Source organism: Aphelocoma coerulescens, chromosome 2 (genome assembly GCF_041296385.1).
Source record: "Aphelocoma coerulescens isolate FSJ_1873_10779 chromosome 2, UR_Acoe_1.0, whole genome shotgun sequence".
Lineage (NCBI taxonomy): Eukaryota > Metazoa > Chordata > Aves > Passeriformes > Corvidae > Aphelocoma > Aphelocoma coerulescens.
Window position 1 is genome coordinate 60,636,349 of NC_091015.1, and position 27,608 is coordinate 60,663,956.

At 39.4% G+C, this 27,608-nt stretch overlaps 1 protein-coding gene across 10 annotated transcripts in view; it reads left to right on the top strand.

Moving 5' to 3' along the window:
- Positions 1-27,608, top strand: part of TPK1 (thiamin pyrophosphokinase 1) — a 314,358-nt gene that overhangs the window by 119,844 nt on the left and 166,906 nt on the right. For 9 of the 10 annotated variants that reach the window (XR_011149067.1, XM_069007750.1, XM_069007742.1 and 6 more), the window contains one exon: positions 26,223-26,295. The exons of the other annotated variant lie outside the window; for it this stretch is intronic. Coding sequence is in view for 8 of the 9 variants with exons in the window: in XM_069007750.1 (XP_068863851.1) it covers positions 26,223-26,295 (73 nt within the window). In the remaining variant the exon portion in view is untranslated. The remainder of the gene's footprint in view (positions 1-26,222; positions 26,296-27,608) is intronic. 10 annotated transcript variants of the gene reach the window in all.

A 27,608-nucleotide genomic window follows, 5' to 3' on the forward strand; every position in this document is an offset into this window, starting at 1 on the left:
TTTTAACCTTTGAATAGGAAGACCAAGCTGGTGTACCTTCCATGAGGAAAAGTAGTCATCATCATCATGTATTTGCTTGTGTGAAAAGTGGAAAGATATCTCATAGTGTCTGTATATTTTGATGGTTACATGTGTGCATTTTAGCAATTAGTGAGGGTTAGTAGTGCCTTGGCTGCTTCAATAGGCTATTTATAGTTTACACTGAATTTGGCTAACCTGAGAACCAGTGCCTCCATTGTCAAGATAATTGAAAGAGAAACAGTTGGACAACAGCTAGCAAAACCCATCTGTAAAATGAGATCTTCTGTCTTTTTTCCTGAGTAACCTTCTACTCATGGAAAAGTGGGTCCCTAATAAGATTATTAGACTGAGAAATTCATACATACTTTGCTGTGTTCCATATTGGATTAGAAATAGGGTACTTATGAAGGTAATTAGCCATTGACGTAGCTTAATGTAGAGTTGAGAGGAATTCTTTGCTTGAACTCTTCAGATTAAACTGAGTATTGTTTTTAACCTATTTTATATTCAGGCAAAATTTAGGACACTGATGCAGAAAACACTGAATGAGGTTATCTGAGTATAGAGTTATACATGAAGAGCACAATGATCATTTCCTGTCTTTAAAATCTATTCATTGTATGATTTGGGGAGGATGTGAGATAGTTACACTTGTGAAGTTTTTGGTATGAGAATATGTGTTAGTAATGTTTAAAAAAAAATAGCTTCTGAAACTGTGAGGTCAAAGCTAGCACCTTTGTTGCTAGTAGTGAAGAGTTCTTTGATTTGAGGGATTACAGTCCATAAACCAAGAAAGTTGAAAGCTCAGCCAGTGCTTTATTTGTCAAATGGCTTAAGGAGATCTTTTACATCAGACATCTTTGCCTGACCTAAGAACTATAGCAGTGTTTAAAGATCAAAATTAGAATCTTGCATTTATCCTAGTAAATTCTGCAGGAGTGTTCAGAAAAAAACTCCCTATCCACAGTTTCCGCCTTTAGGCACGTACTAGTTTGAAAACAAACCAGTGGGAGGCACCAAGTCAGAATAACAATTTAATGGGGAAATTAAAGAAAAGGAAGAAAAAAAAATAAGAGAATACTGGTTAAAACTGACAGAGTCAAGGTACAACCTGACTCCCTGTTGTAGCAGTCTGGTAGAATGGTGGCTGCAGTCCTCTGAAGCGGTGATCCTGTAGAAAGAGGGTCTGCTCTTCCTCAGGAGGTCCAGTGGTGGCTGTGTAGCTCCTGTCCTCTGGAAATCCAGTGGAAGAGTTGTCTCTGGTGTTCAGAATCTCAGATCATATCCAGGATAGAATGCTTGGTTCCTCCCTCTGGGTGGAGCATCTCACAATGGGGTAATGAGTCATGAGGCTAAGTGTTGATTAGGCTCATTAACAGAAGATAGTCCAGAGGGAGTTATCTCTGAGTCATGGGGCAGGACAATGATGGGCCATTAACAACAAGATAGTCTGGGGGGAGGAGGCAAGGAAACACTGCCCCACCTGATTTCAACAGCTCATGAAGATGGTAATAGAATACAGTGCAACCCAGGACAAGGAAATACCTGACTTGGAATCCATTTTTAAATCTTTAGAAAACAGCCAGGCAACAACAAATTTAAAGAAACCAAAGAAACTTATCTCGCAGTGTTTGGGAAGATGAATCCATTTGAAGTTAAATAATGTGTTTGCTTCAGGTAGTACAGATGAGAAATTCTTGAGATACCTTATGATCATGTAGTTTTTTGCTTTTTTCATTTATATTTTCAATTTAATTACTTTCACTTGATTGCGTTTTCAAATACATTTATATTCCAGTAGCCGTGCACTGTTAATATAAGTCAAGATTTGTTTCAGAAAAAATGAAGAGTTGAGGTAGCAAGACATGAATATCACAAAATATGCATAGTTTCAGTCCTCAATTTAAACCAAAATTAGCTTCCTGTATTGGAAGGAGTTTCCTGAAAGTATTAGGGCAATAACATCACTAGGCATATGAGACTTAATTGGTCTCTGAATCAAATGCTTACAGAAATTTTGAGAGTTGGAAATCATTGGTCTATTTTTTTACTGCTAGGTTCATCTTCATATTAAACAGCTGTATAAGCCAGACCCAGGAGTATGTATGTATTCTTCTGGAGAAGGAGTTATTTCTATTCACTTAGTCATCATATGCTATAAAGGAAAAATCTGAGAGTTACACAGCCATTAGTTCGGATTCACTTGAGAATTTTAGGAGGAGGAGAAGTACTCTTCTGCTTATCACAAGAAGTGGAGATGTATTTTGAGAGAGACACCAGCAACTGGGTACTTCTAATTGTACTCACTACATAAACCATGACAGAAAATGGCCAAGTTTGTTTTTATCATTTCCTCAAACTGAAAATCAAATAGCAGATAATAATAAAACATATGGTTTAAAAATATTAGCAGTATCTAGTTGACATTAAATTACTCTTTATGTTTAATTTCTGTTGCTTTTACTAGTCAAGATGGGTAATTGTAGAGTCATAGTAATATTTATAACTGAAAATGATGGAAGGTGACAGCCCTGCCTGTTGTTGTGACCCCTGAAAGTTAGATCTCTAATAGAAAGAAGGCTTGGTCTCATCATGCCCTTACAGAAGCTGTGAAATGGCTGGCTTTTCATCCCTGAGGTACACATGTGTACGTGGATGTAGGAATGCCTTGTTTCTTTTATGTCAAGAGACAATGGAAGCAAGTTACTGTCTTACTACAGGACCATGCTTTCTTTACAGGAGAAGAGTAGAAAAGAAAAAGCAGTCCTAGGTAGAACCTCTGGATATGGTTCACAAGAGGCAGATGTAGATGTACCAGGTTATGTCTCAGTCTCAAGACTGAGAGTATTGTCTACAGGTTAAAATGGAGAACTGGGAACCAAGACTTTTATTTTGTCCCTTTATTCACTTGCTCAAAGTCATGCAGTGAGTTACAAAATCATCTCACATTCTCAGTCACCTTTAAAATTCAGGAAAATAGTTCTTAAGAATGAGTAAAATGCTTTCCTAATCACATGATCTCATCAGAGTTTCTGATATTTCCTTGTTAAAAGATGAGCCTATCAAAGGACCAGGTATCACTCCTCATGAGATCAGTATTTAATAATGAATAGTAGGTCCTAGATGGAAGCAGACTTGATCTTCAGGAGTGCTCCAGGGATCTTCATGCTTTGGCATAAATCCACTGATTTTCTTTCTTTCTTTGCATACCTCAATACATTCAAAGATGGCATTAGGACGCTGTTGTTTCAGTCACATCAACAAACATTAAGTGTGAATCTCTGCTGTTTTGGATGATTCTAATCTTGCTTAGGAGTAGATAAGAAGGACCAGGACAAAAGTCTGGGGAGATGGAGTGATGAGCAAATACAAAACAGGTGGACTGTTCAACTTTAGAAACAAGATCTCCTGGCTGCAAGTGAGGTGCTTTGCCCATAAAACTGCTCTGTCCCAGTAAGAGTGCTATAAACCAAGTTTAAATTGCCAGCCAGGAAATCAAAGGGTCACGATTTGTCCAGAACAGCAGTTCTAGAAAAAAGAAAGGAAAAAAAAAAACAACAGGGAAAAAAGGGGCTGAGAAAAGAGAATAAAGGGACACTTTCAATTAATCCCAGGTCTTTCAATCAGAGGGTTTGTACTACTTCAGCTTATTCTTCAAATAGCTGTATCTCTGCCCCTAGTGTACTGTAAGTAGAGGAATGTCATTGCCATCTGGGTGATTTCTGGCTTTATGACATGGTAAAAATCATTTATGGCCACCCCAATGCTAGAAGTTAGGATTTTGCAGTGATAAAATATCCGTGCATTGAGTCACATCTGGGAGAAGCTGTTGGGAAAAGATTCCTGAGCTGGCCAAAGAGTACTCACAACTTTATAGTGGTTTGGTTTGTTGTGCCTAAGGAGTAATTCTCAGGATCCAGGACAAGCTGGCTTTGTATGTCGTGTTTGGGTGAAATGTATGCCTTCGTTTCCTTTGCACGTCTGACTATCAATAGAAATTAAGGATTAAGCCAGCGATGCTTGTTTTTATGGAGCAATGCTTTCTACAGGTGTTTGGGGCAGCCTGGGGACTGGGAGTTTTCCTATTCTTGCAACAAAGCAAAACTAGAAAGTTCTTACAAGTCTCAAACCAAGCTGGGTCTTTGCTGCAATAGTACTTGTCATTTAAAATTTAAAGTGCAGATTTTATATTGAACATGTCAAGAATGATCTCAGATTTGAAAGAAGCTCTGTTAAGACCTGAGAAGAATGCCAAGAGCAGTGTTCAATCAGGGAGAACAGAAATCTATGTGCTATTAATGCCATAAAATGAATTCATGCTAATAAATTACCTTGAAGTTGACTAATCTGCACTGTTAGACTTCAGACATTTAGGAAGGGATTCCTAGTGCTATAACACCCATTCTCTTTTTTGGTTTTTGGCTGTCTTTTTTTCCTAGCCTGGAAAATTCTTGGAAAGAGAAGGTATAGTCTTCACCTTGCAGGTGACTTCAAATCCCAGGATATTGCATAATGGTGCAGAACACAAAAAATACCCATAGATAAATTATTCAGATTAGCTTTTGCTGTCTCTAAAATGTTCTTTCAGTAAACTTATTAGTGACTGTTGGAGCACAAACATATTCTGGGTGGATATTGCTTGGTTTTCTTTCCTATTCTCTTTTTTCAGGAGACTCTGCTCTATTTTTATAAATATGTGAAAGCCAGAAGTTCTGACTTTTAACAATTTGCATTCAAATGGACACTTTTATTTTCAGAACAGATTATTGTATTCTTCAAATCTGTTTAAATTTAGTGCTAGTGAAGCCAGAAGCTTGCAAATGGGGGGACTTTATGTACTGTAGAATATAATGAGAAGTAAATCTTTAGAATATAAATTCATTCATCTTTAAACCATTTTTCCTAGTTGTTCTTCTAAGATTTGTTTTTAAACCTAATTGTATTCCAAGAGTGGTTTCATTTTACAAATGGACTCTTTCAGCTTTTCATTTAAAAATGTTTTGTGCCACAGTTGTTTTCACAGAAAATGCTGTCAAGAACAAGGAACTGTGCTCTCAAGCTGTGATCAACGCTGCTTATTACAGTTGATAACTAAGAATATTGAATAAATTTACTTTTTAGGGTGAGGAGATGAATACCCTGTGCCTCCTCTGACAAGGATAAACCATAGAGCAAAAACTGCAGAACCAGTTTCCTTACACATGAAGGGTTGAGCATCAATTAATTGTTGGTTGATTGAAAGTTGGGCTAGGTAAGGTTGCCAGCTCTACAAATTCCATAATTTAAGGCAAGAGGATTAAGCCTTGTTAAAAAATTGGAGCTCTGAGACATCACAGAATCAGTTTTGTTCTGCTAACAGAAATAATTTGCTCAAGCATGTGGATAATGTGTACAGTGGTACCTCCAAAGCTGCCTTTGGATATCCTTGTATTCAGAGAGACTCAAATCTCCTTCAACTCATAGTTCATACAAAAATCACACTCATGGGTATGCACACTCCTCTCCAACCACCATACTACTTGCCTTATTTAGATAACAGCCTGAGTGTCATTTTTGCAAAATGGTGGAGGAAAAAATAATTTTATTCAGTACACCTGAAAACGTAGTGAATGTCAATTATAGAGAAATGTAGAGAATTCTGATTTTGATAACAGATAAAATGAAAATACCTCAGGGATTAATGTTAAAAGATAGTCAAAAGGCTGTTGGAAATGGTATAAGCTGTACAGAAATATCTTGCCTACTGATCCCAAATAACTGAGAAGAATGATGTCTGATCATACAGCAGGTAGATTAGATCCAAGGTTACAGAGTGTCTTAAAATAAATGGAAATGCATAAAGGTCCACTGGGGTTGTGTTTTGATGCTTTTCTACCTGTGTGGGACATTACACATGATCAAGTCTAGAGTCTATTTGCAAACTGGTTTTGATGTCTCTGCAGAACCCTGGACCAGTATCAGCACATCCTTCAGCTCTGGCTCATTAACTCAGCTATGAAATAGGGAGTGTTTTGACTGAAATATGCACTAAGGCACTAAGATGGTTTCTGATGGCAGCATGAGCATGTTCTGTATGCTGTGGGCAATGTCTTTACTTGCAAATATTTTCCATTTGTCTTATCTTTTTGTAAGCACTTGTGTACATATCAGCACCTCAGGAACAGATTAGTACTGCAAGGATACAACTAGAAGAGTGAGCTTCAGAGAGATGAGAGAAGAGAGCAGTAGATAAAGGGGGGGAGGACAACTAGCATACCACCGAAATACCTCTATGTTGTGAGGCAGTCTGAACATGGAAACATTCAGAATAAAAATGCATCTGTCTTGCAGTAGTTCTTTCTGGTTCAGATAGGGACATGTGCCTGTACTGTACAACAAAATTACTGAAATGGGCTAAGGAAGAGATGCATTCAGCTTTTATTGGCTTTGGAGCAATGTCCTTGTTTATTCCTGAGTACCAAGGAATATTAAACTGACTACAAAATAAAAAGGGTCAGACAAATAATACTTGAGAATTAATACAGCTGAACATGGTCGAAATTTCTGTTTCATTCTAGAGAGAGAGGAAACAAACCAAGACTGACCAGTGACTATCTCTGTGGGCACACAACATGAAGATCCTGCTAGAAATTGGGTTGTGGTTTTTTTTCGGATTTTGAAATGCACCTGATGAATGAGGGGAACTGAGATTCCATGCAAGCTTGTCCATTTTGTTCTCTTTTTAGTGTTACTTAGGTATTTTTATTTATTGTCACAACACAGAAATATGTGGAGCCTGTGCTTGTTGAATAGGGACCCACATTGCCTTTTGTGCAAATTCAGGATGTTCTATTGACTTAATTGGTAAGATATTAAGCACTAGATGCCTAAGCAATTACACCCTCTCCATGCATTGCCCTGAATTCTTGCACTATAACTAATGTTTTACTTGATGCATCACTTCTCCATGGTGATTGCAGGCAGGGAAATTGCCACAGCTGGATCTAATGTTTTCAGCAACCTGGTGTTGTTCCAACAACCTGTGAAATGGATGGAACAAGAGCGAGACTCCTGCTGTAACTTTGTCAGTAACCACATCTTCCAGAGATTGGGACATAATCCATTTTTATCCCTTGGGCTTTAAAAAAAAACCCAAACCAAACAAAAAACCTTTTAACTGTGTAAATATTGTTTGAGCACCTATTACTCTGACTCCATCATTGGAAATAATTGGAAATTATTACTGCTTACTGTATGTGAAATAACTTTGAGGTGCCCACACAGTGATTAAAATATTTAGAATATTTAGAATAGTAGCAGTAACACCAGGAATGAAATTAATACTGTAGTAATAAATTATTTTTGGTCTAAGAATAGTTCTTGCTCGATTCTTGGTCTAACTCTCAAGGGATATCCCACCTACACAAACTGCTTAACTCTTAAACTGCCTGGCTTTCCCTGGTGGTTAAGAAACTCCAGCTGGAATAAGTTTCTTTCTTTTGAAATTAAGTTGAGTGGGCAGTTGAAGGTACTCACATCATGTGACTAATGGGAATATGTAGATAAGATGTTTTGGGCCCCAGAGTATGCATGTGCATGAAGTTTGATCTTCATTTTCTTCAGTGTTTTGATCTCTGTGTAAAAGGTATCTGGCATATAAAAAGAAGAATAGAAGCAATAAATAATCATTTAGCTCTTCTCCTTCATTTATTCATTATAAGTGTTTTGCATAAATTAGAGTGACTATCTAAGTGAAAGGAAAAGTAGGGATTTGCAGCTTGAGACTGGATTAGCCCATTGGTGTGGAGAGGCCTTATAGGATGCCAGTGAAGAAGATTGATAAGGATCAGCAGGTTAGAAAAGGTATATTTTTAGAGTGCTTGATGTATGAAACAGTGGCAGCGGGGGTAGCAATGGCAGCGGACAAAAGGCTGTGCCTTTGGACTTCCCCTTTCCCTTCAGCATAAAAAAGAGACTGGTATGTGGGTGTAGCTCAAAATGTTTTGTATGAGACTGGTAGGACTTTTAGATCGGCTTTTGTTTTTTTGGGGTTTTTTTAAGCTGGTGAGTGGGTAGTAGAGTGATTGCTTGATTGATTGATTGATTTACTGTTTCTGCAACTGGTGTGTGTTACAAGTCCAATGACATTGTTCGGTGGTGGGTATCCAGCTGTGGACCAGAGCAGTGCCTGTGGTTGTCACTTGCTGTGCACACAAGTGAAGTTACTCTGCAAGGGCTTGGAATCATAGAGTCTTTATGCAGCAATGCAACAGAATTCTGAATATCTCTGTTTCTTTGTCAGCGGGGGTTTTGCCTTGGTGTTTGGAGGATCTAAACTGGTTAGGCACGGATATAATCTAAAAAAGGCAAAAATTGGAAGGGACGGAGAAAAACAGGGCGCAAGGAAAAAGATGGGAAGGAAGTGAAAACATTTTTGATACTAAAGCTGAAAAGGAGAAAAGTCTCTGGAATAAACCTAGGTAATAACTCCAGTGGAGCAACTGCTATTCTGTAGCAAGAAAGAAAGGAAGACTTTGTTATTTTCCTCTGCAAGTTCCAGTGGTATCTGTAGGAGGATTGATGTTTTCTAATTTTATAAGCTGCAGCAGGGATGTTAAATACTGGTGGACAGATCAGATTGGAATCGTGCACATGAAGGTATTTTGAGTGGTGAAAGACTGTCCCAAAAAGACTCCTGAAAAGAGTCAGTAAAGAATCCAGTGCCTTTTTTTTTTTCTTTTTTGCTAAAACATCATCTGTGAGGTTTGACAACAAATGGCTGTAATTAATGAAGTGACAGATGTGGATGTCAATATTTCTTCTTTCTGATGCATTCAATTGAAGGAAAAAAATGAAAACTGTGCATAAGGTGATTTTGGGGTGGTTTTGTACAGGAGGGAATTGTATGAGGAGCATGCCTGGATTGATACAATTTTTAGCTCTCAGAAGGAATTCTCAGGATAGTGAAGAATCCATTTTGAAGAGTTAACATTCCTAGCAAGTGAGCTACTGGACCAGCACCTACTCTGCAAGCACCAGTCTGCTCTGATTGGTGCCAAGGGGCCAACATTAATCCATCGTCCAAAGCTTGCAGCAAAGCAATGAAAGCGACTGGATGAGCTGTGGTTCTGCCTCTCATCTTGGGAAAAGGTTACTGCTCTCCGATTTCCATTCAGAGTCACAGTGTTTCAGCGTGAACAGCGCTTTCTGACAAAGACAGGAGCTGGAACTGTACTACACTGTCATTTGGCTTAGTGGGATACTTAAGCTTCTGCTAGCTTAAACAAACAGGATTTAAATGGACAAATCCCTCCTCATTTCATTACTCCCTCTTCTTTGCCCCACAGTGAAAGTAATAGGGAAGAGCATTCATGATCACGTTTACTGTAATGAGCCTCTCCTCTGGGGATACTCTTGTGGCATCTTTTAATGTTAATTTAGTATTGATTTATGATTCTAATTGATATGCTCTAGCTCTTGTTCATTAAGTGACCACATACAGGGATCTCATATTTTGTGTGTTCCCTGTAAAAACCTGTGCACTTCATTAAATCTCAGCATTAAAGGAAGTTTTTCCAGGCAGAGCAATATTCCAACAGCACGTTGCAAATGCGCAGGAGGATCCCAAGGTCACAAACTCCTTTCAGAGGTTAATTAAGTCTGAAGGAAAGGTATTCTGTTGTAATTAAATAGTAATGAATGAGAGGCCAGGAATATTTGGTGCATAATGCAATACCATGAGGCAAAGCCAAAATTGTCTGCAAATTTATTGTTTTATTTCGTATTCTATTATAAAATACCCTTGGGTGTCGGTGTAATTTTTATTCTCCAACTTGCCTATGACAGAATGGGGATTAAGTGGTCAGTGCTGTCATGCATATATGTGATCGTAATACACCTCAGTAGTGGTTTCAAGAACTTTAATAGCATTCCCAGTATGTTGAAGAGGGCTTTCATCAGGATTGTGATGCCTTCCCATTCTGCAGGATCACATTTTTAATCAGAGGGGAAAGTGCTTCCTTTGCCACATTCACACTGGAAAAGCCATGGCAAGTTTTGACTTCTTTTAGTAGCATCAGCAGAAATACAATCATACTCATGACCCTGTTTAAGAGCTCATCAAAATTTCCCTTTTAGTTCATGTGCTTCTGGGGTTTAATATATCCACCTGTTCAAGTGCGTTAGGCAGGATCCTGGCACAGGACCATACACAAGTTGTCAATCCAAGTGTAGATTTTTCTTTATTGTTTTCCCCAATCTTCTTTGTAAATTAGCCAACATTCCAACATTCATACACTGACTTGTTCCATTTCGTTAGCTCCAAAGAGTGAATTATTTTTATCTCTAAACATATTATAGGAATCTAGAGACCAAAAGCATGAGTTACCAGTAGGTTGTAGCTTTAATTCCTTACTTCTGTGTTTTAAAAGTAATTGAAATTATTTTCTCATCTGAAAGTTGCATTTGTAAATTGTTTTTCCCACATTGTAAAAGAAACAAGTGGGGAAAACTGCTCCTATGTACTCCTTCTTGGAGCTCTTCCATGCACCAACATCAGCAAGGAGTGCAACTGAAAAGAAATTGCCCTTTGATTCCACAGCTTGGCCTCTGGAAAAGCTGCACTGGCTCATGAATGTTGCAGCCTGCCCTTCTGGGGCCTTGGACCTGGCTGCAACCTGATGGCTTGGAACAAAGATATTCTCCACCTCCCTCTCTATCATGGTCATTCCTATCTAGGTAAGAGAGGTGGTGTTTTTTAGAGTTAAAGAGCCACATTGCCTGAAACTTCTTATGGGATCCCCAAAAACTGCTGCAGTGTCAACTGCACCTGAGGTTCATTGCTATGTAGAGAGAGTGGGTGTGCCCTCCTGGAATACCTGGAGCTGAATTTAAAGGTGGGAATGGTCCAAAATCTTGGTGCCTTTTTATCAGCATGTCAGTCCAAATTCCAATTTATTACCAGCTGGCTGGCTGTAGCTGGCTGGTGCAGGCTTGTTTTGCATTGGAACTTAACAGGTATTTAACAGCCTAGGATTTAGGCAATGCTTTGCTTACGATGAAGTAAACTTCTCTGTTAATCTTCAGGAGGACTTTCCGCTTCTCTCCAAGAACAATTACTAAAGTAACCTCAGTGACAGTTTCTCTGCTATTCCAGTAAAATATGTGTCTCTTACTTCATTATCAGGTAGATAGGTCTAATCCTCCTAACTTTTCACATTTTTCAGAAACTTATCAACCTGAGAATTAATGTCCTACTGGTATTAAAATGTGTGGAAAAAATTATCTAGTAGTGAATTTTAGACTGAAGGAATGGGCCACACTGTCATTCAGTTGAATGACATCTTCTGTTGAATGACATCTCTAATGATGGTTACATTCCATGTCACCTGTGGTAGTCTTCAGGCTACTCCCAGAGCATCTCAGTATACACTAATTCAAAGTGTCTGATTCACAGCTCATCTGTGCCCAGTCTTTTCCAAAGCCTTTCCAATGCTGCATCCACTCAGAGTTCTCCTCTCCCTTCTTGTAGTGCACATGGTGCAGATGGCAGCAGGGATATTAGACCTCTGAATATCTTCCCTGAGGAACAACTCCTCTCACTGTATATAAAGGGAATAGCTTTTAATAAGAGCTCATCACTGCACTTGTATTATTTATAGGTAAATCTGTGTCCTTAAGATCAAGTTCTCATCCTACAAGAGAAGTTAATTAATGTGTTGAAATTTAATAAAATACTAAGTCAAAGTGATTATGACAATAATAGAACTTAGTAGAATAGCAGGTAAGGGTTATATTTTTTAATCATAATAAATTGTGACACTCATATGGGGTATTATTACATTTTTTTTATAATAAGCAGGGAAACAACAGCATCAGAGTTGACATTAAATTTTTTTCAGCTACTGCACTTGATAGAAAATTACTTCTGCAGAGGCCAAGACAGGGTTTTTTTGGCCTATGTGTTACTTATTGAGAATTAGGTATTTTTTTCTGAGAGTGCTTTTAGCCCACATAGACAAAAAGAGGGAAAGAAGGAGGATCAAGGAGGGGAGATATGACAGCTGGTTAGGGGTCAGTAGCTCTGACCAAGGAAGCTGTGACCGGTCCGGAGAGATGGTCCCAAAAGGAATCGCCTTCCCAAGGCTCGGTGTCTTCCCACAGCTGCTGGCAGGAGGGCCCGTGCAGAGACTGTCAGCTCTTTAGTGATTATCAGCTCATGATTTCAGCACAGCTCTGCAGGGCAGCCTGCAGGCCAAGCCAGACCAGAGAGAGACGAGAGGCTCGTGTAGCTGGTTCCGCACTAAGTAGCTTTATTGTGGGTCCGTACTCTGGCGAAGGGGAAAGCCAGGGACAAGCTCATTCTCCCCCTCACAGGGGCAGAAGGCTAGCTCTTATAGGGATACAGGGGGTGGGTGTCAGAGGGTAAAGGCCAATGGGTTACTAAAGATCTGCATAGGGTCTCCCAGAGGATTCTGGGTCTGTCTTCTTCTCACCCTAGCTGAAAAGTGGCTGCCTTCCCACGGGGGTCCTGCTGGGAGATTGCTCAATCTCCTTATCTCAGCAGATGTCCCTCCAGGGCAGTGGCTGGGCATACCCTACAGGGAGAGATTGAGAACAGAGAATTCTATACTATCGTGTGTATGTTTGTAATGTTTCTAATGCCTCAATCCAGTGCACAGGTTTTTTTCCTGTGATTGCCACTTACAAATAAGCACAAATCTATACATTGACCTGCCTGGATCTTATATCTGTCAGGTAGGTAGTTATCTCAGTGCTATCATTTTTGCTCTTAAGTAGCAGTAAACAAAGTGCTGCAGATACAAATGGGAGGACTGGCTCAGGTTATCTTCAGACCTTCCCTCCACAGTATGATTTCCTTGATTTTGATGAAACATTGATAAGGACGGCCAGCTTAAGTAACAGGCAGTTGGAGTTTGGTAGGTAGATCCCAGCCACAGCCTGGGTATTAAAAGCTTAATAGCACATGCCTGTTTGCTCTGCTGAAAATGCACTGTAGCACCCTAGTCTGACTAATGGGTGCAGGGAGATGGACAGGCACACACATTTGTTTCTTGAACACACTTTAGAGTCTCATATGTGAAGCTGGCAATGTTCTGGAAACAAGCACAGCAAGCACTGCCATTATAACTACTCTACTACCAGTCTCTGAGCTGTTCTAATCTAGCTCAGATTTATATACACTTCAGTCAACCGAGTTCTCAATGTAGCCTTGGAGACCCTTCACAGTGCCCTTAAATTTCTCTTGGTCATTCTTGCAGGTGCTTTTTTTTCCTGTTTTTTTCTCTTTTTTTTTTTTTGTCTATGGTTTGTGTTTAGTTGGTGTTATGTTTTTGGGTTTTTTTCTTAGCAAAGATTATGTGGAAAATTGCTCTGTTTTGAATGTATTAAAATATAAAAAAATAATTTTACATCCTCTTCAGCTCTACCAATTCTGAATGTAATGATGAAATTGCTTCTAAGCTTGAGTTTTGTATTGGACTCCATGTGTGTTGTGACTCACCAGCTGTGTTGTCAGCTGTGTTGCATGTAACTGTGCTGGTTTCAGATGGAGCTGATACTGAGCTTCCCTCCCCTTGGTTGTGTGTGCCAGGTGAGTCTGTACATGTGCAGGTTTGAAGGATTGGGACCTAGTGAGGATTTCAGCACATGCATGCAGATTTCTGGTGCTTGTTAGTGACAGCTGTAGTAACAGCTTCACAGTGGTAGAAATCTAATGTGGTCTGAAGGAGGCATTACTTGCGGACCTTGACCTCTTGCAAAATTTTGTTGCCTTGATGTATTTATCATCCCTGGAATTGTTCAAGACTAGTCTGGATGGGACTTTGAGCAACCTGATATAGTGTGATATAGTGGAAGGTGTCCCTTCCCATGGTGGGGGGGGGGGGGGGTTGAAACTAGATGATCATTAAGGTTCCATCCAAGGCAAATCATTCTATGATTCTGTGAATTCTCCTGCATTAGGACTGCTAACATAAAAACCAGCACAGACTCCTGTGATTATGAAAGCCATTTTATGTTGTGCTGAGGATCAGTATTTCCTTGGTAAAATTAGTTTGATAAGCAGAAGGTGAAATTTTGGTAGGTCAAATGAGTACTGTGTGTCCATGGTAGTCACTCCACAGGTATGAGATAAAGTCTGAAAGGATGTGGCTTGCTTTATTCTTTTAATATTTATCAGCTGTGGGCTAAATTGTGAAATAATTAATATAAACTAGATCCTTGGCTTTTGTAAGTTATCTTGGCTTGATTAGCTGCTGATCAGTTATTCAAGCTGAAGATAGGAAAAGATTGTATCTTCTGAATATCCCTGTGACAGCTGGTGCTTTTGAGGGGTGAAGGAAGCTCTGAGAAGCAAGAAGGACTTCAGGGTCCTTCAGCCAGTGCAAAATTTAGGGTTTTTTCCCCTAAGGAGCATTTCCCACCCTTACACTGGATAACATGGCTGTGTAATTGCTATGTCTTCTTCTCAGATTAGCCACCCGGGGAACTGGAGGGAGCTTCCCTGTGGTGGTGGTGGTAATGGCTAACTTCTAGAACAGGCTTTTTTTTTCAGGAGGCATTGGAAGCTGTGCTGACTGCCAGGAGGAGGAACCTGACTGCAGCTAAACTAAAGGAGAATGTTAACAGCTAGAATTGCATTTCCTTTTATTTGGGAGTCTTTGGGAAAGCAGACAGCCCGTAGAGTGGCAGGGTGACACTGCAGCAGGCTTCCTTACATTACTATATTTCATTACATGTAGGTTTGTTCACTAATGAGCAGTGGAAAGAAATAATGATTTATGTCCGGCAAGTCACTGTCAACCAGACATCCTTTTGCATCTGTTAAGGTGCAGAGCATAGGTATGAACTTACCTGCTTGGTATAGCAGTTTAAATGTTTTACAGAAGAAAATGTCAAGAGAGCTGATTTTTCCCTAGGTGAACACATTTTGTCAGTCCCTCATTCTTTATCCCTTATAAAAAGTTGAACAAATAAAACCCTGCTAGAAAAACTATTTTAGTTGAGTACATCAGGCTGTGATCAGAAGGCAGATTTATTGATACATGAGAGTAGCAGCTTTATTTTGTTTCTTAATTTCATCCATATGTCAAGTAACTATAAAAGGTGGTTTTATTCTTTAATTAGAGCTTTATCATAGGCATTTTAATTGCAGCTGTGATCATGAAAATGGTTGTTTGAAACGCTTTTAATCTTGTGAAAGAGAGAACTGGCTGTGTGTATTCATAACTGTAAACCTGCTGACTTTGCGAACTAAATTATGGCACTGGTACCTTGACTCTGTAGAGGTGGTGACACAGTCAGAAAGGCAAAGCAAGGATTAAAGTGAGTAGGATCTCTGCCAGCTGCAGGAGCTTTACCCAGCTATGATGCTCCAGCCTACTGAAGACAGAAACACTGGTATGCTAAACAGTTTTCCACCAATTCCTTCAGAGATCGAGGCCTACCTTTCATCTTTTCAATTAGTACAAACCTTAAAAGCATTTCTGTTAAACTTTGCAATACATTGTTGTCCAAATCACAAGTTCCAGAAAATAGAATAGGGTCATCCATTGTACAGCCAGATTGTGTAGAAGTTGGAGAATCCTCCCTTGAGTTTATCTGATGAAAGGGAGGGTGCTTTTTGGTAGAGGTTACTCAGCATCATATAGAGCCCAACTCTGATTTTGTATGCGCATTTATCTTCTGCTGTCTCTCTAATTAATGCTGCTGTGCTGTGCTAGGCAAGAGGTGCAGGTACTTTTTGAAATGCTAATGCTCTGCTGGAATATCCTGGTTCTCTGTCAGCTCTGGAGAAACTGCAGCAGAGGTCAGCAGCAGAAGGTTTAATAAAACTTCTGCCTCCCAGTGACTTACCCAGCTTCAGCCATTTAGAGACAACAGACTTCAAACAGCTGTCTGCTGTTTTGTGTCGTTTCTCCATTCCTTGGCATGTGGGCTCACACCACCTAAAAACATGAAGTGATACATTTTGTTCCTCTGTGTAGTCCAGCTGTTTTCAGGATCCTCAATGCATTGTGTCTCTGCAAAATGTTATGTACCTTATCAGCGTAAGGGCTTGAAACTTGAAGGAATCATATTAATATGTTTAAGGTACTCAAGCACATCTTCACCAGAAATAAAAATGGTTTGCTCAGTGGCTCCTCTACAGGCAATCAGAGCCTAGGACAGGAAGCATGTTCAATAACTGTACAGAATCAACTCTGCCTTTCAGTAATTTTGTTGTAATCAGATGTTCTGGTTTTCTCCTGAAGACTTCTTATCTTCTGTGTAGGTGTTTTTAAAATAAATTTTTATATGACAATTCAGTTTTCATGGCTGGTCATCCTACTTATCTAAGTGTAGAGGTGTCTGTTTCTGGCCACAAAGCAGAATATCCATCTGTAAAATGATGGGTACGTGAAAATCAGAAAAGAAAATGCAGGCCCAAACAGGAGCAGCATAATACAGACTTTTGAAAACCTGCAGATTTCCTCTTGTCTGCTTGGAACAAGTATCATGGGTTAGCAAAGCATAGTCCCGGAAGTGATGTTCTTGCAAAGGGGTTCTTACAGCTTCCTCTGTGACCTAACAGAACCTATCAGCTGGCCAGTTTGAATATGGACAATTCTTTAAGCCACTTAAATTGTGACCGCCTCTGTGATCCACACTTAAGAATAGACAAAGCCTGGGCAGAGGTTCTCTCTCATTTCCGGTGCTGGGTCAGGTGGCTGCGGGCCCCGTGCAGGGGCCGGTGGGCCTGGCCCAGGCCCTGCTCGGGCCAGGCCGGGCCAGGCCATGGCCATCCTGGAGCTGATGGGCCCTGTTCCACCTGCGGAATCCACCCCCCCAGTCCTGCTCTGTGCAGACGGAATGGCTCAGCTCCCCCTCTCCAGTGCAGCCAAGATTCAGCTGAAGCTGCCCTGCTGTCCAGCAAAGATCATGTGACCAACAGTGATAAGCGAAATTCCAGCTGCAAGGCCTCGGTGAGATTAACCCTTTAAGTGCTGTGAAGAGCTGAAAACCTGAGGGAGGAGAAAGAGGAGATGCTTAAAGCTGAAATTCTGTTGTGAAGCTATGATATGTCAGAGTATCCCATTGTAATTTCATGAAGGCATGGGGGGGTGGAGCATTCAACTTGTACTTGTGAGCAAAAGCACCTGCACTGAGATAGGCAGATGCTGAAGCAGCTGTAATTTCATGAGAAATTTGAACAGGGAGATGGAAGCGATGAGGACTCTTACTCCACATGGAAAGGGGAAGACCTCTGTTCCTAGAGATGCTCCCAGAGATATTCCTAGAGATGAAGATGAGGAGGACCCTTTGCTCCCAGGGAAAGAGGAGGGCTTCTGTTCTTAGAGATGAGATGCTCCCAGAGATGGGTGAAGACAACTTTTGTTTCTGAACAGCTCAACCTTAAAATTGTACCCCAGTAATTCAAGAGTGGACCCTCGAAAGCAGTTGTGGGAAAAGCTGCAAGTCGGGGAAGGGACTCGCATGCGAGCAGAGAACCAACCCAGGCAGCTGTCTCGTTGTGGTACTGTTTTCATAGCATGGACAAGAGAGACTCCTCTTCCTAAATGGACTGAACAGGGTTATTATGGAAGTGGTAAACAGGCTGAACATCTCAAGGGTTGTCTTTTTACATTGTCAGTGGGAGAAGGGAGAAAGGGGGAGGAGAAGTGTTCTGAAGTTGTTGTATGATTTTTTTTCCCCTCTTTCTTCTTTTAGGTCTGTTAATAAACTTCTTTATATTCTTTCAAGTTCTGTGCCTGCTTTGCTTTTCTCCTAATTCTTATCTCACAGAAGGTAAACAGTAATGAGTATTTTGGACCAAACCACTACACTAAATTGGTGTTTCTGCCTGGTTACAAACCGAACCCACTACAAGGAGTTACTCAGTAAGGGGATAAATCTCTTCTCGTTGCACTCATGACTCATCCTGTAGAAAGGGCTCTAGAGGATTTCTGCTGCAAGCTACTTGCTTCAGTTTCTAGCCTGAAGAAGCAAAGGGCATCTTTAAGTTCAACCTCCCTTGGAAAGATGTTCTTTCCTGGTTTTGTAAGTATGTAAACAGATGCTAAACTTAGGGCAGGTACTTAAGGTACTCAGGTGAGAGTAAGTAAAGTAATAGAAGCAAGGAAATCCCAGTGAACATCTTTCACATGTAACTTCTTACTCTTTGATTGTGCTTGACTTTTAAGTGTTCTTAGTGGTGTGAAAGCTCACAGAAAGGACACCAAGAGTTTAAATACTAGTCTGACACTGAACCGTGCCATAAATCAAATTCCTCCTGATGGGAGAGAATTTTCTAAAAGTCCTTGCAAGGAATTTCAAAGATAAACCGAGACTTTTCCTTGAGTTTCAATGCTTCCAGATAGTTGTTTATTAAGTCTTATCAGAAGAACAAAGCCACTAGCATGACCCAGGTACAGCATAGAGCACAGAAAAGCAGGAGTGAAGTCTCTCTATCAAGATTTACACAGCCTTTTAAAGATAATTTAACCAACAGTTACTAAAAACATATATTATTTTCACTTTCCTACCAGTTATTCAGTAACACGGCCAGGAACTGTGGAATTCTCTATCCAGTCATTCCAAACTACTTTTACTGCAGAACATGGAGTAGTAGAAGAAGGAGAAGAAGGTTTAGAGAACAACAATCCTCCATTTTTATATTTTTTACTCTTATCTGTTTACTACAAAGAGAAGCCCAAAACCTCTAAATTTTTCACCCTGTGACAATCTTACATAGTAGTCTATCACCTAATTCACACCACTGTATTTTCTAGTTCTTGTCTTATCGTTGGTAATTTTTTCCAAGGTTGGAGGCTAAAACAGTGTTGTTCAGGGGGGTAAGAACCCTTAAAAAAAGACAGAGAAATATTCTTGGCACTCTGGGTTCCTACACTAGTCATTAAAACTGACTTTTAAAATTGTATAGGTGAGTTTTCAAGCCGCACTGTAGGTGTTGTTAGTAACTCTGATTAGGTGGAAAAATGTAATATGCATGTTTCTAGGACTTCTGGGAAAGAAGAGTAATTGTTTATCTTGTCTTGGAAAAGTGTGTTGCCTTGTAGCAGCAACATCTAACTTGGGTGGCACTCCATGAAGCCCCTGAGCCTGCTGTGGCTTCTAGTGCCACCTTTTTGAGACTGGTTTCTAAATTTGTTTGCGTAGTTTGTGACTGCTCTAAGTTTACCACATTTAGATCACATCCCTTTGATTCTTCACAGGCAGTATAAAATGTTAATAAATAATTTACATTTCTTTAATGTAATGGCTGATTCTCCTCAATTTTTTTGAGCAAATTCTGCCATCTGTTGCTTTGACATGAAGAGGGAAAACCATTTTGGGTGTCATGTCAGCCTCTATCTTCTCCATGAGTCAGAGACCCTCACCTGTCAGAGGCTACAGTGCTGATCTTCTCCCTCCTTTCCTCTGGCTTTGGGTCCCTGAAGACTGGCACTTCCAGACAAGTATTTATGCTTTGTTAGCATTCAAAATCATGTCCTTGTGGGTGACCCGTGCTGCCCTGAGCCATGCTGCCCTGAGCAAGGATGAAAATTCACAGCTAAGCTCGCTTCTTTTGAATTCCTTTTGCCATGGGTCCAACAGCAAGGCATGGTGCTTGAGCCTGTGCAATGCTGAGTTGTGCTGAAAAGTTTCAGCTTTAATTTGCTCTAAGATCATATATTGCTGCCAGGTATTCTTTATTTTAAGAAATACTTCAGTCTATGAGTAATAAAAACAAAACTACAGATACTTAGCAGCAGTCCCTGGGAGTTGCTTGTTCTGTGCACACTGGGTTTTTCATGAAGTAGATATACACAGGAGGATGTTCAGCACCATGGAAAGCAAGTGAGCAGTTCTTAAATCTCAGAGCATGACTTTATTTCGTACAGTATCGATTGCAACTGGAGAAAAGTTTCAAATACTGACTATTAAAAAGAAAAATGCAACAGTTGTAGCTGTCATTAATACGCATCTTTGTCACTGAGGGATAAGGTTTTGAGGCAGGGTGTAAGCTTCTTCAGATTTGTAATGATAATGGGAGGAAGTTGGCTCTCCCCTGCAGAAGATGTCCCCCTGATGTATGCTTTGCATAGCAGTTTGAGCTGAAGGTAATATGTTCTTCAATTTATTTTAGATTTTTTTTTTTTTTATTTGCAAGGTGACACTGCATACCAGACAAGCATAAATTAATGCATTATTGCCTTCATATCTTTACACGCTTTTATCTTTTTCTTTAAATCGTAGGTTTTGCAAATGAAATAATACTTACATGCTCTTTAAACTAAACTCTTTAAAAAGTAAGGAAAAAAGAGGCTGCTTTTCACGGTTGCCAAATATTTCAAGTACTTTTAACCACAGAACTATATGACTGTAATATGCAAATTTGCTAACAGTCTGTGCAAAGAATTCAGGTTCTCTGTGTTTAGCTTGATGTATGCATATACTTGCTTTCTTTGTTAAATTGGTGTTTACAGTGCTGTTGTTGTACCACCCTCCCTTTTTTTTTTTTTAAGTCTTATTAAATCATACCTGGATTTATTGTAGTGTGCAAAATGCTATTCAGGAATTGTTTTGTATAAGCAATTGTATAATGAACATTAGGGTTTATTAAGGTCTTTGAAGAAGGCATGGGAAATTGTTGGGGATTATTTGTTGATGTTGTTTTTTCTCTCCAAGTTCATACAGAACTAGCACATCATTGTCAGTGCCAGCATACTACAAACGCTGCATAGTGATAAGGGAGGCTTTGGGGATCAAAATAGTAGTGATGAGAACCTTGGAGTCAGAAAAAGTAAGCCTTCTGACTTCAAGAGAGTCTTGATTGGAAAGTAGAGGGTGAACAAGCTAAGGACTGGGGTTTAGCTGTTTTTTAAAGGCCTTATGGTAATAATAATTTGTGGAATCATTTGTGGCATTTTTTCAAGATGGATCAAACCAAAATTCTTTTCTATGTCCAGTTTGAATTCATTAGTTGTATTGATATTTTAGTGTTTGGCTTCTGAGCTGCAGGTGTGACCCTTTTTGTGGTAACCTTGCAGGTAATGTGTGAAGATATTTAGAGGTTGAATAGACATTAAGTCTGAATATATCTTACTATCTGACATTTCTCCTTTATCCAGAAACTCACCTCTGTACAGCTGCTTGGAGCATCTGAATATGCTGCTCTGAGACAATATATAAAAGGCATCTGCTTGTGCTGTACATGTCTCTGAGAGTTAAGAAGGTACTTTGATCTTCACAGCAGATAACAATATACTTTTGACAGATTTAAACAGATTTAATGCCTTTCTGGTGAGAATAGCCCTCACTCTTCTTGTCAAGACGTCAGGAGGGCAAGCTGAAAGTGCACCTTAACAGTTAGCAAACTTAGAGTTGGGAGCATTAATTTTCGTTTATTGGGGTTTTTTTGCTAAACTTTGGTTTTAATACTTATCCTGAAGTAGTTCTAGAGAGTTTTATCTTCTGTATTCCCAAGTACTAGATGCTTACAAAAGTCGGAGCTGACTGCTTCATCTTCAGTTTGCAGCATTTTATCGTCACTGATATTTTTCCACAGGGATGTAGCTTGTGTGTGCCTATTAGTCCAGGGTAAAAGACACCCATTTTTAAATTTATTTTTAGTAGTGAAGAAAAAACACAGGGAACCGACTCTGTGCCCTCAGATGATGCAGCTGGGGGACACACGGTTTGCCTGCATGGGATTATTTTCTGTGCTGTAGCTGAAGGAATCAAAGGGTATGCAGATACTGCCTTTAAATGGTCATGTCTCTGATGTTAACATTTGTTTAAAAAAGGTTAATTGCATGCAATTATGTGCTAAAGGAGCTGCATCACAAGATAAGTCAATAGTACTAGGAAGCTGTAACTTTGAATTAATGATAGAACTGAGCAGTTATGCCCAAGCATTTTATTTAAGAAGGCAGCATGGGATTTTTGGTATAAACTGTTACAGTGTGATGGTTTGGTGTGGGTTTTTGTGTTCTTTGTTTTTCTTTTTCATAACTGTGTGAAAACATATCTTTAACAGTTCACACTGAATTCTTAAAGTGAGCAAATAAAGAGCCAAGTATTCTGATGTTTTAAATTTAACACACTATTCATTAGTGTTGAATATTTAAAAACAATACTGCTGTGTTTATTAGATGTATTACTTGAAGGCAAAAGGCACACTTGTGCTTGTTTAGCATAAGAACCTCAGAGTTATGATAAGAATCAGTTGCTGCTTTATGGTACTGGTGGCTAAAAATTTATTGAGGTATCTGGAAACTATGTCAAACTCACTGGAATCTTTTTCTTTCCCCCTGCTTTCCAGCCCAGCATCCTGGGAGTTCATAAAACTGTTCAGTCAACACTCAGCTTTTATCTAATTTGTATAAATCATCTAGCTGGGATACATCTCCAAACTGCTGAGAAATAGTGTTGTTTTTTCTTTGTAAGCTAGCTAAACCTTAAGGGTTTCATATGGAAACTACGGGGGTTTTATTTAAAAAAAAAAAAAAAGTTACATAGGTAAAAGATACGTAGTCTGGTATGGAAGTGCCTTTGCATCCTTTTCTGAAAGTAATCCTGGCCCTCCTGACTCCCTACTCATTTTAGATGGATGCAGTATGATTCTAAAATTCCCTGATGAGGAAAAAAAATGGCAACTCCAAAGAACAACAAAAAGCAACAACCTAAATCCAAACAAAATAAACCCCTCAGCACCCAGAAAAAACAAAAGAGATTGAAAAGAGTAAGAAAAACTCCAGTTGGCCCAAACCTCTGAAGATTTTTTGTTGCCCAGTACCTGGTATTATGCTTCTTGACAGCTCTAGAAAAGACTTGGTGGACTGGGCTGATCCCACATGAATTTTATACTTTCAGTCCCATCAGGATTAAGGATTTGGCTCACTCTGTTATATGTCAATATAAAGCAGCAGAGAATCAAGCCAGCTGAGCTGGTCATGACCTTATATGCATAGTGGTAATTAATAGCTAATGAGACTGATAAAATATGGTTCTGAAATGGAATAGACTGCATCATCTAGACTGTTTAGAAATTAAAATTTTAAATTGCACTAGGAATTAAAGACATATTTTGCCATCATGGGCAAAAAATTAAACTCATTCACTAAAGGATGTGTGTCAGATATGTCACTAGAATATGTCATCTTCAATACAGTTATGCATCAGAATAAGAATTATTCATGAATTTGAGTTCAGAGGGCAGGAAAACATGGGTTAGACTAATGGAATACCTGCTTTTAATCTGTACATTAAATAAGGGTAGCTGTTTTAACTTTTATGGAGAGGCCTTTCTTGTTACTTTTTTCCTGACATCATTTCTTCCACTCACACAGAAGTAAGCTTGATGTGTGATTCCCCTGAGCCTGTTCTCCTGCACTAGAGCCTGTACTCAGGAGTAAATACAAAACTATATGAAAGCAAACAAGTGAAAACCAATTATTACAAAATACTCTTGAGTTACTTTAGTATGAAGCTTTTTCCATATACCTCTATCTCAACTATTTCCCCTATTTCTATATCAGTGCTAATCTCTGAGGTTAGTCAGTCAAGGAGAATTCTTCACACAATGAACTTTGTTCACTTGTGTTAATTGGAAAGAGCCTTGACTCAAATGTGCTCACCTGGATCAGGCAATTTGTTCCACGGAACTCAAAAAGGACTGTGTCAAATGCAGCCTTTGACTCTATACTGAATGTTGCCTTACTTTTGTTGGTTTGCATCCTCAGTGAATTAGAAAGAGCAGCTATCCTCCCTCTGGAGATAAAGCAGACTTTTTTTTTCATGTCTGTGAGGCAGACAGTGGAGTTGAGATTTACTAATTTTTTTTTAATTCCTCAGGCATGACTTTCTGATCTTTCCTTGTTTCTGGTGTTTCTAAAGGGAAGGAGAAAACAAGAAGGAATTCTTCTCTTCATGATCATTAATGGGAGGCCTAGGCATCTCGAAATTTGAAGTTCCCAGCCACAATTTCATATTCCCTTTAGTAATTTCTGGTTTTGTGGTTGCTCCAAGTGAGTGATTTAGAGAGGGTATTTTGAAAATGGACACAGAGCTTGCTGGCAGAGGAGTCATGTTCAGGAAGTGCAGCCAGGAGCCCCAGCAGACTCCATGGGAGGTGCAACTGAAATGTTTGTTCCTTCTGTGTGGAAAAATTCAGACTAGCTTTTTGATTGGAAATAGTTTTACTTTAGATGAGAACAAAAACTGTGAAGGAGCACTTGATTCTTAGAAGATACTTTTTTTTTTTGGCTAATTCTGCTCCCACTTACGTCTCTTGAGGCATTCAGGAGAAATAGTTGATTATTTAAAAGCACTGTGATCTGTAGCTGCTGTAGAGGGAAAAGAAAAAAAGAAAGACCCTTTTGGATTTATATATGGCATTTCAGTAAGATAAACAGCTTTTTCATCACAGTGGATGTCATTGTCATACCAAGCTGGCTTTCCATGACAGCTGGCTGCTGTTCTTCCTGCCCAGCCTGCTGGAACACTTCCAGGGCTTGCATTCAGGGACACCACTGAAATGCCTGGAGTGAGTTTATTTTTAATGGCTCTGTTTCAATCAGGAAGAAATAATTAGAAAACAATAAATTGAAAGACAATACCTGCAGGTTTTTAGGCTTGTTGTATTCAGTAAGTATTTAATTAGGAAACTCATGGAAAGGTAAAAACCAGCTATTTAAATTTTAACTTTTGAAAATGTGGTATTTTTTGCACATTGGAAAGGTCAGTCTTACAATGAAGGAGCAAACCTAATTTTCGGTTTAGTTTTGAACCACACTGATGGAGGGATATGAAACAGAGCACTGAAGCATTTGCATTTCTCCTACTTCATTCCTGTGTCCTCAGTCAAACCCAGTGCAGAAGGGACTGCACTTCCCACCACTGCGAGTATGGGACCATCACTCCTAGAGGGATTATTTTTAGAATATATCCTTTTATAACAACCTTAGTAATAGCAGAGAGCAGGGAATTTGAAATGCCATGGTTGCACATGACCTAACTCACAACAATTGTGCTTACTGGCTTCTGCTGAAGCTGCTTTCAGTTTTCAAATAAAATGGTGGCCAGTGACCACGCGTCTCTTTTGAAATCTCTACAGACCCGAAAAATGAAATTTTTGTAAGTTTTACTGATATGAGGATTTTCTAGACCATGCAGCAGTCTTCTAAAATCATGTGGCAGAAAAAATATGTTCCAATATACTTTGCTCAATTCCTTGCAACTCAGTTTGAACTGGAAACTAATTTGCTGATTAACTCTCATCCCCCTTGTAAAGTATGGTAGCAGTGGAGTTAACCAAAATCACAGCTTTTCTTTCACAACTCAATGCAGCCTTATCTGTTGAAACAGTGGAAACACTCTCTCACCTGTCAGCTGCTTCTTAAAACTCAAGAAATTGTGCAAGATGGAAAGCTGTGTTGAGTTTTTTGGGGGGAATGGTGGGTTTTTTCAAAAGATATTCTTACACTGTTCTTGCTGTAGCACAGTGGAAGTTTCATTATGAATTTGATACAAATTCATATAATAAATATTTTTAAGCATTCTGCATTTAAAAATGCAGCAAGAGGAGATAAATATCACAAAATTATTTCCATGTGCTTTGCAGCAATATTACTGTACGAGTGATGGTTAGGAGTTGAAATTAAGTTCATGTGAGTTAAAAATCACTGAGCATTTGACTTCCATATTTTAGGAGTATTTTTAATAGTCAAGAAGAGTGGAAACAAGATGACATCACTAACAACTAAAATACAAATCCTTGAAACATTTATGGCATACCAGCTGTCCAAGAAGCATCATCATCATCATCTTCTGACAAATGATATCCTCTGACGAATGATGTACAGCACTCAGATATGCTATTTCAAACACTTTGCTGACTGAATGATACATTTGAAAGACACTTGAGAGTTGTCTTTCCAGGACCAGGCAAATGCAAGTCTTACTGACCCAGAGAGATATATAAGCATCTAAGCCACGTGCAGCTCCCTCAGCAAAGGAACAATAGATTTACCAGTTTTTCATTTCGTCTGTTACCTTATTTTGTATCATCTCACATCAACTCTTAACATGCTTCTAAGGGAGTCATATTCCTTTTAGAAGATTAATGCTTGTACCCCGTAGTACTCTTGAGAAAATAAATATTAAATATAGTAAGATGCATTAATTTTTCATTTCACTGCTCATTGCTTTCCTTTCAGCTTCTTGCCTGACTACATCAGTGGTGATTTTGATTCCATTCAGCCTGAAGTCAAGGAGTACTACAAGGTCAAGGTAAATTAATCCCTTTGAGTTTTTGTGTGATAGAATATTGTAAGATCCAAGCCATTAGTGCTTCCATTGGTCATTAAGTGATTCTGGCTCCATTGCTTTCTTTGAGGCTTCAGTTCTGAAGCACGTGAGAAGCCCAGCAGTTGTGCTCTGTGGCACTGTACTAATGCTTAAAGTGAACACAGGAAGTGCGGTACTGCCCGAGTCCTGCACAGGGTGACTTTTCAGAGTATCAGGTGATGAAATAGATCATATGTTGCTAGAGATGACAGCATCTAGAAACTAGGATAAATCTTCCTGAAAAATCTGTGACTTCTTTTGCATGGTGAGATACAGGGAAATAAAGATTAACTTACCATGATTCCCACCTGGTGGGTACCCACATACTTTCTAGAGAGAGTTTCTCTGTGTGCTATTTGTATGGTATGACTTTACCTTTTTAGAGGAAAGTTGCAGATGAAGAAATCTGTCTCTTTCCTCACCCACTGAAGCATTGAATTACAGTCAACTATTTCTGCTACACCAGTGGAATGCCCTCCTTAATGAGTTATTGTGTTAATTTATTTCCAGTGAGCAGCATAAATGTAAACTCACTTTTCTTAGTCTTAGGGCTCAAAGTTTTGCCTTTACCTGACTGCTCCGTATTTAACACTTCACGTGCCTACTTCTTTAGGCTTTTGTGATGAGCATGGTTCTTCACCCTGGCATCTTGGACAGCACATTTCTCCAAATTCAGAGTTTGCCTTGATAGGCCAGCTTACCTCTGCAGCAGGCTGCACTTGCAAGAGGAGTGTTTGGTCCTTGTGAGGTAGTTGACTTAGTCTGCTGCTAATTCATGTATGAGAATGAAATTTGCCTGAATTCTTCCCTGATGGACTTGGGATCAAATGGTTAGAACAAAAGGTTTCAAACCGTGAGGTGAGGGCTGGAGGAGTGTGTAGAGCAGGGTTTTAATCTCCCTCTGGGCACTGGGGCTTTTTTTCCACATTCTACTCCATTTTTTAGAATGGAGAAATGTGTGATGGCTGTTCATCTCTAGGAGAACCACTCAAGAAAACTGCTCAGGAATCTTTAAATTACAGATTGGGAAGTGAAAATAAAATACAAAGCTTTGGATTAATACTATTCACTGCAGACTAGAAATTCAAGATCTGTGAATAAATGAGTTCAAGAAGTGTTTGGACAATACTCTTGGGCACATGGTGTGACTCTTGGGGATGATGCTGTGCAGGGCTGGGAGTTGGACTCACTGATCCTTTTGGGTCCCTTCCAACTCAGCTTCTTCTGTGATTCTGCGAGTCTGTAAAAGGGAAACT